The sequence below is a fragment of the Corvus kubaryi genome, unplaced genomic scaffold (assembly GCF_017639235.1).
Source record: "Corvus kubaryi isolate FWS band 111438036 unplaced genomic scaffold, C.kubaryi_AGA036_p1.0 37352, whole genome shotgun sequence".
Taxonomy (NCBI): domain Eukaryota; kingdom Metazoa; phylum Chordata; class Aves; order Passeriformes; family Corvidae; genus Corvus; species Corvus kubaryi.
In genome coordinates, this window is record NW_024581114.1 from 126,478 (window position 1) to 145,937 (window position 19,460).

The window sequence follows — 19,460 nt, forward strand, 5'->3', positions numbered from 1 at the left end:
TGTCCACATGTGTGTGTTTATATACATTATATATGTAATTTTCAGAGGTGTGGGTACGCATCTACATACAGGTATCTATATATGTAAATACGTATTGATCTCTCAGAGACTGATGTCAGGGATAGAGGTGGAGGTAGAGCTACACCCGTATCTTTATCTGTCCGTGTGTGACTGTGAGTGTTTGTGTCTGTACACACCCCTGTAATGGGTGTGTGTGGGCGCATGTGTAGAGGCTTTCAGTAGCTTTGTGCAGGTACAGCTGAAGGCGCGTGTGGGCTGCGTTCACCTCCACAGCTGCTGTCTGCAAATGCACGCGTCTGTATGTCCTGCGTCTGCATGTGTCCATGCACACACACACACACACACACCCGCACACGTGCCCACACACACTCCCCCGGCCCGGCCCCTCCCCGCAGCAGAGCCCTGCCCCGTGCTCGGCCGGGGCACCGCAGGCTCTTCCCGCAGACAACTCCCTCCCTGTCCCCGTCCCACCCACCCCCTTCCCCGGGAGCAGGCGCTCGCCGGGATCCGCGGTGCCGGTGCGGCGCTGGAGGTGCCGGCGGCGCAGGGCAGAGGCGAGGGCCGGGCGCAGGCTGGGGAACAGCTTCGTGTTGTCGGCCTCGTGGGCGTACAGCACCGCGTGCACCCCGCGCCCACCGCCTCCGGCAACGCGGGGGCAGGAGCCACGCATGCAACGGGTCCCCGCGGCGGCTCCGGCTGCGGGCAGGGCGGCCGGGCAGCCCGGGCTCGCCTCCCGCCGGCCGTCCCCGCGCCGCAGAGCCGGGCCGGGCGGCTGCGGCGCCGTGTCCGGGGCAGCGCGGGCAGGAGCGCTGGCTCTCGGCGCTCGCGGTGCAAACCACACTCTCCACTTTGCTCCAACAAAGCGTAAGCAAGCGAACGGGCGGCGAGGGCTGCGCGGCGGGCGGCGCGCTCGGGCGCGCTTAGGATCTGTAGTCCTTCTTGCTGTATGGTTTGTTGCCCAGGATGCTATCGATCTCATGGACGATGGAAGACGACAGCTTTGGAAGGACCTGCGGGGGACGGGGAAAAAGCTGGGAGTTGGGATTGTGACCCTGGTGCGCGCGGGAGGGTGCTCACCGCCTCCACCCCGCCACATTCGTGCCACAAGCCCCAGCCTGCCGGCTGGGTGACCCAGTTAGGGAGAGCCTGAGTCAGGCCCGACCCTGCCCCCTCAGCCCAGCAAAGCCTCGTCTCTGCTTCTCGCCTTCATGACAAGCAAAACCTGTCATGGAGCTGGGTTTGCAACCCTCTTTCCCCACACAGTGCAGCACAGCAATGAGTGCTGCGGGCAAATGTTGCTCCTGCTGGGAGCACTGACCTGTATTGCTCCGATATTCTCCATCAGCTGGTCAGCGTTGGAGGCCCCCAGTAAGACAGAGCTGACACCCTCATTGCGCAGGCACCAGGCTGGGACAGGAGGGAGAGCAGAGCTTGAGCATGGCCCAGATACCCCTGGTGTCCCCCTCAGCTGTCCCCCATCCCCTTACCGATGGCGAGCTGGGGCAGGGTGCAGCCCAGGCGCTCAGCGATGGCCTGCAGCTCCTTCAGCTTTGCCTGCTGCCGCCGGCCCTCCTCACTCAGGATCTTGTCCTTCAGCCACTGGTATCCCTGGGGAGCAGGAAGGGGTGTTGTGGAGGGATCAGGGTGCACCAGCACCTTGCACAGGCAGGGCATCCCCAAACTCCCTGGGTTGTGGCTCCTGGAGTTCCTGTTCCCCTGGGGACTTTGCAAGGCCCCTGGCCCTGCTCCCCCAGCTCTGTCCATCCCCACGTGCCTTCCCAGCCCTGGTGCAGCTCACCTTCAGCGAGGCACGGGAGTAGGGGGGGATGCCCCCATCGTACTTCCCCGAGACAATGCCACAAGCCAGTGGGGACCAGGTCATGGCTCCAACGCCTGGGGACAGAGCAGAACAGGGGGATGACACTGCTGCTCCCAGCTCTCCCAGGGACCGTGGTGCCTGGCCTCAGCATCACTGGGCTTGAGGAGCACTGTGCTTTGGGGGGCTGGGGAGGAACCCCCACTGTCATACCTATCTTGTGGAAGAGCTCAGGGAGCTGCACCTCCACCTTTTCCCGCTGGAACATGTGGTACTCGGCCTGCTCGCAGATTGGTGGAATCAGGTTGAACTGCCGGGCCACCGAGTATGCCTCCTGCAGAAGAGCCAGGACCCTCAGCGCCCCGCTGCTCCCCCCAAGCCCCCTGCAGAGCCCCCCAGCCAAGTCCTGAGCGGCTGCCCCGAAAAATAATTAAGGCTTAAGTGCATCTGCACAAGCTTGGCTCCCAACAGCTGCTGTCTAATTAAATCAACGTCAGATGCGTCACTGGGGCTGCTCTGCTGCAGCTGCCCTGGTCCCCTGGGCCCCTACCATGATCTCCATGGAGCTCCAGCGCGAGGTCCCCCAGTACATGGCCATCCCCTGGTTGATGACGTGGGTCATGGCTCGCACCGTCTCTGCCGGGAGGGAAGGAGAGAGTGGCAGGTGGGGTTTAGCAGGGGCTGCACTGATAGAACGGGGCTCGCACCGTGCTGATGGCTGGCGAGCGTCCCTGCCCAATGCTGCGGCAGGAGCTGTCCAGGGTTGTGTCTGGGGGATGCTTTCAGAAGAGCAGGATGGGGACAGAGGGAGCAGCCACTCAGGACGTGCCGGGGACCACAGCCGACCTGACATGCCACGTGCCAGTGCCAGGCTCTCCCAGCATGGAGAGCAGCCTGAGGCTTCTGCCAGTGGCCCCATGCCCTGTGGGGTTACCAGCACTGGCACTGCTGCAGGGGAGGGACTGATGCATTGCCCACACACACAGACACAGGGAGGGAAGCCTGGACCCTGTGTAAGGTGTTCAGGGGTCTTGGGGGGGAGCCAGCCCTGAGCCATGCGGGCTGGGGCCAAGCCAAGGCGTGCTCCTGCAGCCAAAGGCGGGCAGTGGGGAGGGCAAGGGGCACGAGGCTCTCCCGGCCGGCACCAGGGCACACACCCCAGCATGCTCACAGCCGCCCCGGTGAGGAGGGACCCTGCCGGAGACCCCGGCATGTGCCAAGGGCACCCCATGGCAGGACCCTGGGGGGTGGGAGCTTCTCTGCTTTTTGTCCTTTAAACTGCAGTACAGTCTGAAGGGCCGGGGGGTGTCTGTGTTGTGCTGCCGCTGCCTCTGCATCTCATGGCGGGGTTTGCTTGAGAGGGAGGAACAGGGATGGGGGATCACAGAGGAGTGGGGACTCTGCCCCGGGAAACGCCGCTGGGACAGGCAGCGGCTGGCGGGCAGAGTGCGGGCAGGGAGTACCTTCTACGATGAAAGTCCTGGACTTGGAGGAACTAAATGGGTCCCCTGGTGATAAAAGAGAGATTTAGAGAAAGTGGAGTCACCGCTGCTGGGACGGGGGCAGTGACCTGCCACCGCACCGCCAATCCGCCCCGCTGCAGCCCGAGAGGGCCCTGGCACTGGGCAGGGGACGGCCGAAGTGTGACTGTGGCGCGGGCCGACCGTGGTGGCGGAGGAGTGGATTCTGCTTGGGAGGGAAGATGCCCTTGAAACACAAGCCTGGCGCAAACCAACTGCGACGGCGATGAAAGGCAGCAGGAAGGAGTGTGGCACCGCGGCGCGCACCCACCTTCCATGGGCGTGTTGGGGTCGGGCCGGTTGGCGAACACCACGTCCACGTACTCCAGCTGCAGCCGCTCCAGCGATGCCTTCAGACCTGTGGCACGGACGGGGCTGTCAGGTGTGCTGGGCCCCGTGCTGCCGGCAGCGAGGCAGACGGTGAGGTACAGCCTGGCACCGGGGACAGCAGCGCCTGGCGATTGCCCTCACCCCTACCCCTACCTTCTATGATGTGTTTTCGGGACAGGCCCCTCTCCGTCTCAGCCCTGGAAAAGGAAAGGTGGGTGAGAGCGCGGGGTGAGAGCCTGACCCATGCCGGCTGCTCTGCTGAAGGGCAGGTGTTACCTACTTTCCTCCCCAGAAGATTTTGGTGGTGATGACCAGGCTGGACCGTCTGCAGGGACAAACAGAGAGTCACTGGTGGTGGCACGTGCAAAGCCCCGTACACCCTGCCTGGGATGGCACATTCCTGCCCAGGGTTGCTCTGCCAGCTTTCCCCAGTCCATCGGCACCATGACGATGGCTTTGCCAAACAGGGATGGTGTCCGGCTTACCTCCACCCTTTTTTCTTGATGATGTTCCCCAGCACCACCTCGGCCCTACAAGGGAAGGGGACATCAGCCATTGACACCTGGCTGCTGCGGCCATGGGGAGTGGTGGCAGCCGGCAGCGACGGCCCCAGACCCCGGGAGAATAAGAGGCAAATGCAGTGGCTGTGGGGATGCTGTTTGGCCCTTAGCTGCAGTGTCCACAGCTGAGCTACCCCCAGTGCACGAACTTGCTAATTTTAAGTGAATGCATGGGCACACGCCAATGCCCTGGGCCAGCGTGCCCTGGGTACAGCTGCTGCTCACTGTGCCAGGAGGGTGCACGGCCAGGAGGGTGATACAGGCCACCACGGGAAGCATGGGACTGCCAGAACCACGACTCCCCTGTGAGCAAGTGCTCACAGCCCCGTCCTGGAAGCTGCTTTGCAGCTGGCAAACCTGGGAGATTCCCAGTGCCACTGGGTGTGGGGTGAGACCCCTGTGGCACTGCCAAAGTGGGGTACCTACTTGCCAGCAGCGTAGACTTCTGCCGTGTCGAAGAGATTAATGCCGTTGTCATAAGCTAAAGTCATCAGCTGCTCCGCCATCTGCGAGGAGAGAGCGGGGTCGGTGAAGGGGGTGGCCGAGAGCCGGCACACGGGCGCGTGCGCAGAGCGCTGGTGAGCTCCCGCATGCCGCACGCACCCAGGCCACAGCCGCGGCTGTGCTGGCCCCAAACCCTCCCTGCTCACCAGGGAAAGGCTGGGGAGAGATGGGGTGAAGGGGTGCAGCTTTACCTCATCTGTGATTTGCCCTCCAAAAGTCACCCATGTTCCTGCAGGGGAGAGAGAGATGTGTGCATGGTGAACGTGGTGAGCAACGAGCTCTGCCACCCCAAGCCCCTAGCCACCCACCCTGGCTCCCTCAGCACAGCCCTGGCACGTGGTGGCCACAGCTGGCCCTGCCGCGTGCACTGTGGTGCTCCCAGCACGGCCCAGTCGCTTCTTATCGCGTCAGAAAAAGAGAAAATAATTTGGCAATTTCTGGGCCGTGACTCAAAACAGCCGCAGGGCTGAGGAAAACCCTTTCCTTCCCTTTGCAAACATTGCTGGGGCAAGCAAGCGCTGCCCTGGCCAGGGAGTTCTGGCAGCTGCTGCGGGACTGAGGGGATGCCGAGGGACTGTGGCAAACCCTGGCACTTACCCAGACCCAGGCAGGACACACGCAGCCCAGACTTCCCGAGGTTCCTGGAAGACAGAGACCATTAGGAAATGTGCCAGAAAGCCCCAAAATGCTGTATCATGCATCCTGCATGCCACCAAACACACTGGGTGTGAGGACAGGGAGGTGTGGTGGTGGCCGCTGGTCCCCATCCCCACCCGGGATGGTTCCACAATGGGAGTCCCCTCTCATCTGATCAACGAGCCATCCCAGGCTGGGCATCCCACAGCTTGGTAGTGGCACTGCCTGCATCTGCGCAGTGATGCTGTGCCTGGCAGGGCTATTGGGAGAGCAGTGACCTCGTTAAAGCAGCTCTCTGTGATGAGGCCGGGGTGTCCGGCTGTCCTGAGAGTGCTGTTGGCACTGGGGAATGAGACTGGAGGAAGAGGAGCCGGCATGCCGGTGGTCAGGACTGAAGCATCCCATACACGGCATGAGTTGTGCCTGTTCTCTGCATTGTGGCACAGGGAAGCACAGGGCTTGCACCAGGCGAGGGTGCTCAGGAGTGGAGCAACATCCTGGAGAAATGGAGCACCCCAGAAAATCGACCGGCACAAGGAACTGGAGAACAGCTTTCGGGAAGGGGGCCAGGCTGGCAGACGCCTTCGCTGTGGTGATGGAGAGCCAGTTACTTGTTAAAAATGACAAAGGCTCAAGAAATGAGCGTTAAAATAAATAAAGTGTAGGTGAGCCGCGGCAGCTCGCCCGCGCGGGTGTCGCATAGCAACCAGAGGCACCGCCACCGCCGGCACCGCCGACACGGGCACCCGCAGCCGGGCAGGGAGTGGCTGTGGCCCGGCCGCGGGCAACCGTGGGCTGCACCGAGTCAGGGCAGCATCCTTCTGTGCTGCCATGTTATTGCCCAACGTCTGGAGGAACCAGTGGTCCCCTGTCCCGCGGTGTTTTTAGAGCATTTCGCGGTGGGGAGAGGCCATGGCTGTGGGGCAGCAGTGGCTCAAGGCCCTGTGATGGGAGGTTGATACAGGGAGTGCACAGCATCCACCTCATCCTGGCCATTCCAAGAGCATCGCTGGGGTTCCCCTGGGCAGGTGGCCATCACTGCTCTCGGCTTCCCAGCCCAGAAGTGTGTTGACCGGCTGCCCAATGGAGATACTGACAGACTTCGGGAAGGCCAAGCATCCCCCCACACTGTGCTATGGCTTTCCTATCCCATCCATTTGCTTGGAGCATCCCCCTGTGCCACCGTCCCTCCAGCAGTCACCAGTGGGGACCCCCGAGCTAATCACCCATTGCCTGGGAGAGGGTGTTGCTGGTATGCTCCTCCTCTGGATGAGGACACAACTGCGGGGCAGGAGCACGGCACCCTGAGGATGCCACTGTGCATTGTCCCAGTACTGCTGTCAGCACCACAAGGGTTTGGTGTTCAAGAGATGGACAGAACCGGACCAGCCCCCTCCCCAGTGTCCAGCTGAGGGGACTCGGCTGATTTGGACATCACTGGTGGGTGATGGCCAGGCTCACCCCAGCGCTCTGCTGGCCTGACACACTTTGTGCCTAATGCTGGCACATCTGGGCTGCAGTGGAGGCACACGGCCGCTGGCAGCCGGACCGTGGCGTGCAAGCTCATCTGTGGGGGGGCCCTACCCTGTCCTGGGGTCCCTGCTCTTCTGGGGGGAGCCCCAGCCCCACACCTGGGTGCACACTCAGCCTCAATGGGGGAAGCCCCCAGCACTCTGCCCCAGAGCCAGGACATGGAGTGCGTGAGCCCTGTGGGTGCTGGCCCGGGGGGCCCCACATCACCGCCCCGTTTCCAGAACCACCATGGGCAGCCAGAGCTGCTTACAGCTCTGCATTTGCTTCGCAGGGCACTGAGTCTCCGGCAGCACCGAAAGGATGCCATGGCATCCCGGATTAACGCTACCGTGACTCCCAGACCCCCCCCGGCTGGGCAGCCAGCCCGGCTTGGCAGACACTGAGGATACTACTAATCCTGCCCTGAATTTTAGGGTCCCTTCTCTCCCCCATCCTGAAGATTTTACGCGCGGTGGATCAAAGCTGCCCTGAGGGGACGGGAGCAAACAGCGAGGAAGCGCACGGAGGCGCACGGTCAGCACTTTCAGCGACGAGAAACCGACAGAGCCGGACGCGAACCGGAGATGAGGGGAGTGCGGCGCCCCCGGCCCCCAGTCCCCCGCCGCCACCCCGATCGCAGTGAGGAGCAGGGAAAGCCCCAGGAGTGCCCGTTTCCTACCGGTATTTCATCCCCGGCTGCTTGACGCTGGACTCGCTGGAGGAGGGGGCGTTCTGCACCGAGAGCTGCCCCAGGCTGCGGGCCACCATGGCCACCGCGCGGAACTTGCCGCGGGTGCCGAGGCTGGGGCTGCCGGCATTCTGTCGGTTCAGCCGGTCCTCCGCGCTCCGGCTCTTGATGCTGTGCTCGGAGCACACAAAGGAGACCTGCATGCTGCTCCGGCGGGCAGCAGCGCCAGCTGCCTAAATTTAGCCGGCGCCCCGGGCGAGGCGGGGAGCTCCTCCCGCGCGCCGCCAACGTGACGGCGGGGGGCTGCGAGGCGGCGGGCGCGGAACGCTCCCGTCAGCCCTCCTGCCCTCAATATTTGATGAGCTCAGGAAGCGAGCGAGCGGCACGCGGGCAGGTGGGGGCAGGAGGGGCAGAGCCGCTGCCGGTACCCCCCAGAGTGGCCGTGGCGGGGCGGGACTCCCCCGCGCCCCGCTGAGCATCCCCCCGCGGGCGCGGCTGCTGGCCGAGCCCCGGTTTGGGGCGCAGCGAGGGCCGAGGCTGCGGAGTGAAGAGGTCCTTTCTTGCCTCCCTCCGGCCACGCACAGCAGCACAGATTCCCCCGCACGGGTCCGAAACCAAACCCTCTGGCAGCAAGGCGTGTGCATCGCCAACCCCACGGCTGGGCGACAGCGCAGGTGGCGGCGATGCTGATGGCTCTCCCGCGGCAGAGCCCAGCTGTTTGCCAAAGTTGTCGCCCTCGGGGCCACAGCCCCAGCAGCACATTCCCCATATTTTTCCCAGTGCAAGCGAAGTCGAGTGAGGTGAACTCCAGCCCAGCACCTCGTGCCGAAGCAGGGACACAAGCCACCACACTACAGCACCATTCTGCGGCTGGGGCCACGGGCCGGCTGCTAGCACCTGCCGTGCCCCTCAGGATGGAGCGAGATGCAGCGACGGGGCTTGCAGGAAATTATGCACATTTGCCCCAAACCTAATGAAAATTCTTGTAATCTCCTCCGCTTCCCTCTGTCGCAAAGCTCCTTAGCTGGTAATCCGGAGCACCAGCGCCGGCTCCACTGCGGGGGGGACCTGGCAGCAGTTGTCAGCCCCCAGAGGACGAGAAACCCCGCAAATTTTGGGGGCAGCGGGGACATGCCCAAAGAAGGAGCACCTTTGGGGTGCCAGCTGCTCCCATGAATAAATAATGTCTCCATGAATATTAGATGGGCTCTTGCCACTGTGTAAATGTTACCGCGGTCATTGTGAGCGGAGGGGAACCTGACCCGCGGCGCGGCACGGCACAGCGCAGCACGGCAGGAGCCGGCAGAGCTGCCAGCTCCTGGGGGCTTCGCTGCAGTGGGGGACAAGGGGCACCCCTGCATTGTCACTGGAGAACAGCCACTGTCCTCAGCCCTGGTGCCCCCAAAGCCTGACCTGGGCTACTGGGGCTGCTGGGCCCTGCACCCCATTGCCCCACCCGCAATACCAGGTGAGAGTGCGGAGCAGAGCAGCCCCATCCCTCTGAGGGGCTGTGGCTGCCTCTCCAGCTGTCCTTCTCCGCCTGAGAAGGACATTGGCTGAAATCCTGATACACCCTGCACCAGGACCCACATACAAAATTAATGATGCACCCGCTCTGTGATGCACACCCCTCAGTCAGGAGGAGACGCACACCCGTCAGGCGGAGATGTACCCCATCAAATGGAGATTTACACCCATCAGATGGAGATGAACCCCTGTCAGGCGGAGATGTACCCCCCAGTCAGGCAGGGATGTATCCCCATCAGATGGAGATTTACACCTCTGTGGCAGAAACAGCCCTTTGGCGGCTGTTTGCTCCAGGTGCCTAATCTTTAAAGCTCAAAGGGTGTTTGCATCTGCAAATGCCCAAATAGCAAACAGGAATGTCAAGTGAGAAGCTCAAAGATCACCAAGTAGGAAAGTGCTAACGGCGCTGATCGGCTGCCACCTCTCCGGCGCATGCCGTGCCAAGGGCATCATCGGCTCCTCCCAGCCTCGGCGCGGCACAGGGGAGCCGAGGTGAGCGTAGGTGAGAGCCGTTCTCCTGACGAGGTGTCAAACCAGCACCGAGCAGCGTCCCCTGTGTCATCCCCTCACCTCGGCCCTCGCGGCGCTGCCTTACCTGTACTTCATGCCAGTGGCGCGGGCGGTACTGTCGGCCAGGGAGAGCCCGTGCATCCGCAGGAACTCCTCCAGAGTCTTCGCCCGCGCCGCCGCCCGCACGTCCCGCAGCCGCCGCAGCTCCAGCCCGTCGGCCGCCCGGGGGGCTGGGGGCAGCCCCCACTCGGGGCTGTGCCGGCTGGCCACGCTGCGCAGGCTCTCACTGTAGGTCATGGAGAGCATCCTGCCACCCGAGCGTGGGCTCTGCCGGCTAGCCACGCCGCCAAACACTCTGTGGTGCTACGGAGAGAGCTGGGAAAGCACAACGTGGGCTCCATCGCTACACAGGGCACAGCCCTGCCCGCACTGCCATGCCGGCGTGGTGGCACCCGCCCTTGCCAGGACATGTGGGGGACCCTAGCAAAGCCAGTCTCTTCAGCAGAGCAAAGCCTTGCTGTGGGAGCTGAAGCACAATGGGAGAAGCAGCAGGACAGGGATGCGGCACAGTCCGTGTCTGAGGCTGCAGTGGTACCTGCCACAGCTGCCCCAAGCCATGATGCAGCAGTGTGGCCTGTGCCCCGGCTGCTCTGGCTCCCAGCTCGCACCATTTGGGCTGCACTGGTTTGCAACCCTGCGAGGGATGCAGTGGGTCGCAGGAGCTGGCCGAGGCATGGTGAGCAGTGGCGCAAGTACTGCTGGTGAGAATCTGGCAATGTGTGCCAGCGGGCAAGGAAAATCAGGACGGGAAAGGGGTCCCCGTGGGGCTCCCCGGAAAGGGTGGACATCGGCAGAGGATCTGTGGGCACTGGGTGCTCACTGTGCCTGCGTCACGCTGCCGCAATGTGTGCCACCAGCCAACACCTTCCCCACCACCGCGGCAGCGACCTCCCAGCCGGTGCGGCTGCCGAGAATAGCCTGCCGCAGGGTGGGCTCCTCACACACCCGAGCCCTTGCTGCCTCTATGGCTGGGACCTCACTGGTGGTGGCACTGGCATCGATTTCTGTGCCTCTCTCTGCAACTTCTCTTGTTCTCAGTGTCTGCAAGGAGCAGGGACTGGGGCCAAAACTGCGGTGCTGGTGCCGGGGTGGCCACTGGGGATGCACTGTGACAGATCTACCCCGGCATCAGGCTCCAGCCAGGCTCCCACTGGTGGTTTTTTCTTTCCCTGCGAAGCTCACCTTGACAGCTGCAGGAGGCAAAAGTGAAGTGCTCTCTGCCATTGAGGTGTGACCTCTAGAGGAAAGGAGAAGGAAACCCAGAGGATATGGAGTAGCAGCTGGCCAGGTATGACCAAAACCCTGAGGGTCTCCTTTGACATCCCGTGCTGCCAGAGACCACTCTGTGCTCCTGCTCTGTAGCAAGGCTTTGGGAAAGCAGGGAGACATGGAAAGGGAACCTTTCCCTCTGCTGTGGCAAAGCCAAACCAAATCCTGGTCACCAGCCTCTTCCTCAAAGAGCCACACCTCAAAGCTGGAGACTGGAGCCGGCACTTCCAGCACCAGCCCTTCTCTGTGGCTGGTAGCTTTAATTACGGCAGCGCCAGTGGCTCCTGCTGGGTACGGGTACGTGGTGGGATCTCCTTGTTTCCAGTGGGATCCCCTTTCCCTGATAGGATCCCCTCACCTGACAGCAGCAGGGAGAAGCCTGAATTGGCTGCACTGCTGCTCTACAGCAGTGAAACGGCTGCAGCAAGCAGAGCTGGGGGGTTGATCTGGGCTGCTCTGAGGAATGGGGTGGGAACCCACCAGCCGCCCTATCTGGACACTTCCCTGATTTTCGGTAGAACAGTATTGGATGGCAGAGAGAGCGCGGAGATGGCGGGTGCAGTCACGGCTGTTTGAAAGCAGAAATCCCGGTGCTCCTGGGACAAGCGGCAGCAGGGCTGCAGGAGCTGCCAAGGATAAGCTGTGCCATGCCCAAGCGGGAGAGGCTGTTTTGCGAGGAAGGAGCAGCGATGGGGGACAGAGCGCAGGCTCTGCAGGATAATGGCACCGTTAGCAGCGTCAGGGGCACAACAAGTGGGTGTCAGGCAGGGCAGCTGCCTGGAAAGATGTCTGGCCAGCCTGGCTTGCCAAGCCGGGAAGTTGACAGCCACCAGCCTGCCTAAAGCCAGGAAAACCCCAAACTCCAAAAGAAAACCACCCTAAGCCATCAAATCCCAAGTTACCGTGCACGGAAAATCTTCCCTGCTGCCCGCAGCGGCTGCCCCATGGCAGTGCCCATCCCTGCTCATTGCCCACCATGCCCAGCCCCGCTCGCCGCCCGCGCTGCTGGCCCCGACTCACCGCGCCGGGGAAGCTGCTCAGCAGCCGCGCAGCTCTGGGCGGCCGGGCTGCCCCGGGGCAGGTATAAGAGCCGCGGCCGCCGCGTTGTTTTGCATTAGGGGAGTGTCGGCGCTTGGCGTCCAAAGCACTTGGCGGCTGCGCCGGGCCCCCAGCGCCCGGCTTCTCGCCGCGGTCCATTAGCCCTATTAGGGGATTTTCTTCCATGCGAAGGGGAGCTAAATTATTCATGGCGCCTTGCTAAAAGCCCGAGGATGTGCCGCTGCTTTATCAACGCTGGCACCGCCGCCCCTCGCCCTGCGGTGACAGGTCCCCCATCACCAGCACACAGGGCGGTGGGGACAGCTGGACACTGGGGCCATCGGGGAGCGGAGACGGTGCCTGGCGGCAGACACAGCCCTCCTGTGGTACCCGCGGCAGTGGAATCGGAGCTGGGCTGTGGCAGGACTGAAAGGCAGCCTCCCCCGGGAAGGATTCCCAAAACGGAACTGGGTGGTGGACACAGGTGGCTGCTGTCTGAAGGCAGCCTAAGGACAAGCTCCTGCCTGTTGGCCTTGGGAGCCTTTTGCACCAGATGTGTCCAGTGGTTCAGGCCAGTTTGGCAGCCAAAACTTGCCCATGTCTGGGGCTCGGCAGTGCTGGTGGCAGCACTGGGATGGACACTGTCAGTGCCACTGAGCCACCCCAGTGCTGGCCGGCCTCACCTCCTCCTGTCATGTGCGGGATGGAGTGGGGGGGGCCGCGGTTCTGTCGAGGGGAAGCCCCTGGTCCCCCACCCCACAGCAGCCAGGCCAGACCCAGTCTCACACCACCAGGCTGCTGTGGCCCTGGGAGCACTGGAGCAGCTGCTGGCACAGCGTGTGGGGAAAGCACTGCCCTCACTTCAGACGGTAAAAGGATGGTGGGAGCGAATGTTACCTCCTGAAACACTTAATGAGACTGCTCCTAATGGCAGGAGCTGGGGAGCAGCTGGCTGGTTTCCCAGAGCTGCTCTTCGGAAAAGCCAGGGGCTCCTCCAGGCACAGCATTGGCATGGGACACTCCCCCCAAGCTGAGCTGAGCCGAGCCGAGCCCCACACCCCACAGTGGCTGCCCCCTGCAGCTGTGTGGCCACACTCTGCTACGTGGACAGCCCGTGAAGACGGTCCCCCCCATCCAGCCACACCCCAGGATCCCCGCACCGCGCTTCCGAATCCGCGAGCAGGTGAAGAGGGGATGCCACACCTGTGATGCCCATCCCACACAGAGGGACCCTGGCAGAGTGGGCAGGGAGGGCAGTGCTGTGCTGGCATTATCTGGGCAGGGGGAGGGGCCACAGCCACTTGCCAGGGGGATTTTGGGGAGGAGGAAGGGCCTGGTTACCTGTAGAACTGGAGCTGGCGCTTGGGGCTCCCGTACCTCGCACTTCCGACAGCAAAGGGGAGAAAGAAGAAAGAAAGTCCCACAAACCCCGTTAGAAAGGAGGAGAGGGACTGAGTGGCAGAGTCAGTGGCTGTGGGAAGGGTCAGTGGCACCCACCCATGTCACATCACACTGGGCACTGAGCAGTAGGCACTGGCACGACCCTGAAAGTGCTCCCTATGCCCATAACAGGCACCAGCACCCCAAAACGCTGCTGCTGCTGTGTGGGGATTTTGTGCTGGAAGCTTTTACACAAAGTGTGCCGAGGTGGTTCAGGAGCATCAGAGCAGTTTCAGGGAGTGTGGTGGTTCTGGGTTGCCACAGGCTTGGGTTTGAAGCCCCACAGAGTCCCACCAACACTGCCCTGCACCCTTACCTGTAAATCATCCCTGGGGAGCCCGTCTGCCGCAGCGAGAGTCGCGCTGGGGAGTCAGTGGTGGATTCGGGATACATGGAGCCAGCCTGGGCTCCCCGGAGCCACTCGCCGCCTCACCCCTGCCACAGGGGAAGAGGAAAAGAGGAAGAAATGAATTTTTTTGGGGCACGCGCATGACGGCGCTTCCTGTTGCAGAAGATCTCAAGCCGGATGGGCATGTGGCATGGGCAGCAGCGTGGGCACAGCAGCCCTGCCAGCCCCAGACCCTGGGGCTCACCCCCTGACCCACCACTGACCCCAAAACCATCTTGCCCCAGCCCTGTTCCCCTGACTTCCCAGCTTGACTGTTCTCTCCAAACTCGTGGGGGTCCTGAGATTCCAGGAAATGGTGAGGAAACACAGTCCTGAAAACCGAAACATTCTGAAAACCCTGAAGCTGTCCCTGGGGGTTCCTCTGAAAGGGACAAGCGAAGAAAACAGTCTGGCTTTTTCTGCAGCCCACATGTGACTGTGTGCACAGAGGTGAGGGAGCTTCGAGGGAAGGGAGGGCTCAACCCCAGGCACCCTCCTGGGTGTCCCTGGAGACCCTCCCTGTCCCCATGCCAGGGGCATCCAGCATGACTCCCTGGGAGCTGTGCTCCTGCTCCTGCAACACTGTCAGCAGTTTCCAGTATCACAGAAAACAGTGACACTTCCTACAGAACTGGGGCTGGGATTTAAATTTATCCCATCTTTCTTTAGGCCGGTGAGATGCCATCTTTACGCTGCAGGTCACAAGCTGCCCTTTTTCCGAGATGGGGACTTGAGAGATCTCTGGGCTCCTTCCCAGCTGCCCTGGGCTCAGCAGGAGCATGGCCTTACACAGTGTGCTCATGTCCTGGCATGCATCCCGCCTGCATCCTGGCACAGCACGCCTGCATCCTGCATCCCTCCCGCATTCTGGCACAGTATGCCTGCATCCTGCATCCCAGCACGGTGTGCCTGCATATCACATCCTGCCTGCATCCCAGCAGGGCATGCTTGCATCCTGCATCCACATCCTGCATCCCAGCATAGTGTGCCAGCATCCTGCATCCCTCCCGCATCCTGCATCCCTCCGGCATCCCGGCCCGGCGTGCCTGCATCCCGGCGCAGCCCCTGCAGCCCACGCAGCCCAATGGCAGCAGCTGCGGCAGCCGAGCCCATCCCCGCGGAGCCGCCCACCCGCCCACCGCAGCTCCCGGCCGGGCTGCAGCCCCCGGCACAGATCCCCATCGCCCTCCTCCTGAGCGCTGCAGGAGTGCGTCTCCCTCGGCCACAGTCGCGCTGGAGCCGGAGCCCAGACAGCCTCAGTAAAACCGGGTTTATTTTCGAGAAGTCAGGAGGGAGCCGCTCTCTCCCAAACCCGCAGCACTGACCTGAGCCCGGAGCGGGACCCTGCCGAGCCCTACAACCAAGACCCGGCTGAGGCCCCCGAGCCCTTGTGACCCCCCGGCTTCTCCCGGGTGCTGCGGGTGTTGGCTCCGCAGCTCCCGCGGCCTCGCCTGGCAGTGGGCAGGGAGCAGCAGCACCGCCGGGTCAGCAGCAGCCACCGGCCGGGCACTGTCCTGCCCGCTCATGCCAGCTCAACGTCACTTCGTTAGCGGCGGCTTAACAAAGCTGAGGGAAGCTGGGGGACGCCTGCGGGGGGGGACAGCCGGACGCCCGTGTCCCAGCGCAGCCGTGCAGCTCCTTGCTTGCACGGCCCCAATGCCGGACTCCTGCGTGGCTCAGGACCGGCCGATTCTGTATCCCAGGGGGCTGTGGTGCCAGGAGCTCAGATCTCTGCGATTTTCAGCAGGACCTGATGCCCCTTCCCTGCTGCCTCCCAGCAGTGCTGCGGGTACCAAGCGCAGTGGCTGGCAAGTCTTTGGCAGTGCTGGAGGGACTTTGTTGGCAAGAACGGCTGGACCACGGGCACACGGGTCAGGGCTCTGCACCCTGAGAAGCCAAAGTGTCCCAGCCTTTGGGGCCAATTCATCCCTCTGAGCTCTCTGAGCCAAAGGCACCACCAAAAGCCCAATCCCCTCTGTGTCGGCAGCTTGGTGCTTCCCTGAGACTGCTCCTGCACCTCCAGCTTCCTCACGGCACAACTCAGCTGTGAGTCTGCAACTGTGGGAGTTTCAGCAATGGCCCGAGAGGGAAGAAAAGTGTTTTCTTCTGCAGGATGCACCCAGGAGCCAGGTGAAGGATGCCCTCATGATTTGTGCTCCCACCAAGGTCCATTGCCATCCCTGGCAGCACAACGGGGTATAGGAGTGTAGGTGCTGTGACATGGATAGTTTATGGCTGGGAAGCCCCCGGGAGCTGGGCCAGCATGGGGGGTACTACACACTGCAGCCCGCCAGACATGCTGCCATCAGGGCAGGACCGGGTGGAACTGGACATGGAATTAATGCAAATGCAGGGATGAAACTGCTGCTTCTGGTGAGCCTGATCCTCCAAGGGTGAGGCTCTGGGGCAAGGAGAGCTACGGGACCCCTGCCCTGGGCACCCCAGCATCCTGCCCAAGTCAGGTGAGGGATGCAGGTAACGTTGCAGGGAGCATCTCCCCATGCCAGGTGCCTGTGCCTATATTTCTCCCCCTTTTTCACTGTGTTTGCAGCAAATGCTCTCCTCCACGCCAAGGGGAAGGTGACTTTAGCTCAATGACTCACGCTGCCCTGCTCTGTCGCCTCGGCACCTCCTGCCACCTCCTGCCGTCACCTCTGCGCTCATGCCCCGTGCTGGTCCCGTGCCCCCCCCTCCCCCGGCTGCACCGGCGCCGCAGGGATCCGCAGAGCGGCAGCCCTGCCCCTTCCTTCGGCCCGGGAGCCTCTGTTGCGGCGCAGCATCTCCCAGCCCACCGGGCCCCTCCGACCGCCCGGGTGGGCTCCGGCGCCTTCCCCAGCCCATCATCACGACAACGCGGCAGGCGGGCGCTGGGGACTCAGCTGCGACACGTGAGGTCGCCCGTGACCGCCAAAGCGCCGGCATCGGCGCTGCTCAGCTGCCCGAGTCAATGACACAGCCCAAAAGCACACGCGGCGCGTCGGCCGGGGGTTATTCCGGCTTTGCCGTCACGTACACCAGTGCCAAAGTAACGGGGTCCACCGGGCTGCCCGCGGGTCCCCGGTGTGTGACACTGCCAGGTCCCTGCTTCGCCGTGGCTGCCCGCCAGGCACGGCTGAGCCACCGCCGCGGCCCCGCCGGCACCCAGCACGGCACCTACCTGTCTCCGGTGCTCGGACGGAGGGCGATGCGCGGTCGGGAGGCACAAGGAAATGAGTCAAACCCGGCTGCCGGCGGGCTGCAGGCTCCGCGGGTCTCGGGAAGCGGCGCCGGTGCCGGCGCAGAGCAGCTGCTACAGCCGGCGGCAAACGCAGCGGATGACGGTTCCTACCCCATTCCCGCTCTGTCCCCGGGAAAAGGCGTCTGGCGGAGGGGGAAGCCGAGCCCTCCGCGCTCCAGGACGCGACAGCACCCAGGGATGCTGCAGAGCCGTCCCTGCCGCTCTCACATCCTGACTCGGCAAGTTTGGCTCCGCCGGTGGCTGCAGCCGGCTCCCGATCCCGCCGGTGCCTTAACCGTGTCGGCGCCGCAGCCCGGCACCGGCAGCGCGTGGGCGAGCGAGCGGCTGCCACCAGCCGCCCCTGCGCAGCTCAGGCGGGGGGGAGGCTCGTCTGGGGCGACGGGGAGCCTGGGCAAGAGCTGCATCATCGCTGCCTTAAACCGCGCCGGGTGTGTTTCTCCTAAAAAAATCAAATACAGCGTCGGCAGTGATGCTGCGGGGCTGCCTCCAGCACCAGGGTCACCCGGCTGGCGCGTTTTGCCACTGGCCACCCATCCTCCTCTGCTCGCGCTCATCACGCCTTCTCAGCGCCTTTGGCTTTTTGGCTATCTTGGGCAAAAACCCACCCCGGAGCGTGTGGCTTGGAGACACCCTGGTAACTGGAGCAGGCTGGTCCCTGTGGCAGCGCGGCTCAGCGATGCCACAGTGATAACAACACCAATGCAGCTGGATCTAACAGGAAAATTAGAGGCCAAGCCAGCAAAAAGGGGTCAGGGTTTGGGACAGGCTGCTCACGCAGTGGTGCTCTGGCAGCTATAAACTAGGAAAACCTGGTTCCTCTCCCTCAGCCGGGTCCTGTTCAGCTTCATGGCAGCATCTTGGCACTTCCTCTGCCATTTCAGCACGGTCCTGGCAGCGATGGGGCCAATAAACACACTGCCTGCTCCAAACCATGCTGATGCTGACAGGGACCACTCAGCACTGCCAGGGTGGGTGATCCCAGCAGGCTGCCCTCTTTCCATGCCACAGCAGCTCCAGGAAAAGCCCATAACAGGCGGGGAAGGTCATAAACCCTGTCCCATTTGGGGATGCTCCCAGCACCAGCCCATCAGTAGCTTTGCTACCCCCACAGATGGTGGGAACCAAGTGCCAAGTCGATCTGCTCCTGCTCCGTGATGCGTCTGACCCACAGGCCATGAGCAGGAGGTGACAGCTGGCCCTGCCACCCTCCTCATCAAAACAATAATAGTAATAACTAATAAAAACCAGCAACTCTCTTGAATCTGCCGTTGGCAGCTGCGTAGAGAGGCATTTTCTGCTCACCAGCTGGAAAATCACTGCATATATGCAACAGGCCTGTATAAGGGATGTGATACAGACTGGATACATCTCGCCCAGCCTGCTCTGGCACTCACCCACGGTGCTGCGCCGCGGCTCCCAGCAATGCTTGGGGAAGAAACCTGCGGTTTTGGGAAGCAGGCTGGGTGCCCTGCCAGTGGCACAGACCACGTCTCACCTGGACGAGAGCCTGCGGCGCCGGCATGAGCAGTCCCGTGCCGGCCGCAGGCTGAACAGGCAAGGGGCTACAGGGATGCCCACCACGAAGAAAACAGCCCCAAAAAAATGGAGGCTGGCGAGACAGAGGCCCGCCAGCTTCCGGCGTGGCAGAAGAGATGGTGAGGCAGCAGCGGCAGCAACAGCTGGGCTGTGAGGGGAGCGGGGACCCGCCACAGGGCTCGGGGCTCCTTCCACCCGCAGCCCCCCGGTCACGGCGGCAAAGGGAGACACGGAACGGACTAAGGAACGGCAGGAAACTGAAGGAACCGCGACGTTTGACTCGCTGTGCACAAATCGGCTCGGGAGAAAATCCAATATTGCCACCCCCGTGTCACTGGGGCTTCGCCGGCGGCTCACCGTGTCACCGGGGCTCGTGCCCTGCCGCTCCCGGTGTACGGTGACAGGCCGCAGGCACATCACGAACAGTGTTCACCTCGCCTTGCTGTGGGAACGAAGGGACAGCCAACCTCTCCCCCCGTCCCCGCACGGCCCAGGCTCCCACTGGGCCGAGAGCAGGCGGCGGAGCGAGGGCCCCGCTCTCCGCACCAGGGAGCGTCGGGAGGGGCGTGCGGCGGAGTGGCCTCGCCCGTAGCTCTGCCCGCGGCCCTGCCCGGTTCCATCGCCCCCACAATCCCCCGGCCCCGGCCCCGGCCCCGCTCCCGGCCCCGCTCCGCCCGCGCCCCCGCACCTGCCCCGCGTCCGCCGCTCCCGCCGCTCCGCCGCGCGCCCTCGTGGGGGGCGGCCCCGCCCCGCTGCGCCTCGCCCCGCCCCTCCCACCGCCCATTGGCCGAGCCGCCCGCCTCTCGCGCCGCATGCAAATGACGAGGGCGCTGCGCCGCTCCCATTGGTTGCGGAGCTGGCCGGGCC

General features: G+C 63.3%; 1 protein-coding gene across 4 annotated transcripts; it reads right to left on the minus strand.

Annotated features, from left to right (window-relative positions):
* Positions 1–589: 589 nt before the first annotated feature.
* On the minus strand, positions 590–19,314 carry KCNAB2 (potassium voltage-gated channel subfamily A regulatory beta subunit 2). 4 transcript variants are annotated; one of them, XM_042031952.1, is made up of 16 exons: positions 19,282–19,314; positions 13,748–13,866; positions 13,333–13,374; positions 5,349–5,392; positions 4,943–4,980; positions 4,674–4,753; positions 4,173–4,217; positions 3,968–4,012; positions 3,841–3,884; positions 3,629–3,715; positions 2,388–2,473; positions 2,051–2,171; positions 1,820–1,914; positions 1,509–1,629; positions 1,340–1,428; positions 590–1,031 (listed from the first exon to the last, which is right to left on the minus strand). In XM_042031952.1, exons 2-16 carry the CDS (start codon positions 13,822–13,824, stop codon positions 942–944), a joined length of 1,104 nt encoding a protein of 367 aa, XP_041887886.1. In that variant the 5' UTR covers positions 13,825–13,866; positions 19,282–19,314; the 3' UTR covers positions 590–941. The 4 variants fall into 4 exon arrangements, with proteins under 4 accessions (XP_041887886.1, XP_041887884.1, XP_041887887.1 ...); XM_042031950.1 differs by lacking the exon at positions 19,282–19,314 and adding an exon at positions 16,977–17,344; XM_042031953.1 differs by lacking the exons at positions 13,333–13,374; positions 19,282–19,314 and adding an exon at positions 16,977–17,345.
* Positions 19,315–19,460: the final 146 nt, after the last annotated feature.

Coding starts and splice junctions, on each gene's coding strand:
- KCNAB2 (XM_042031949.1), bottom strand. CDS start 7,790: ATGCAGGTCTCCTTTGTGTGCTCCGAGCACAGCATCAAGAGCCGGAGC. Junction 4,754..4,942: donor GAGGGCAAATCACAGATGAG/GTAAAGCTGCAC, acceptor CTCTCCTCGCAG/ATGGCGGAGCAGCTGATGAC. Junction 4,013..4,172: donor ATCAAGAAAAAAGGGTGGAG/GTAAGCCGGACA, acceptor TTGTCCCTGCAG/ACGGTCCAGCCTGGTCATCA.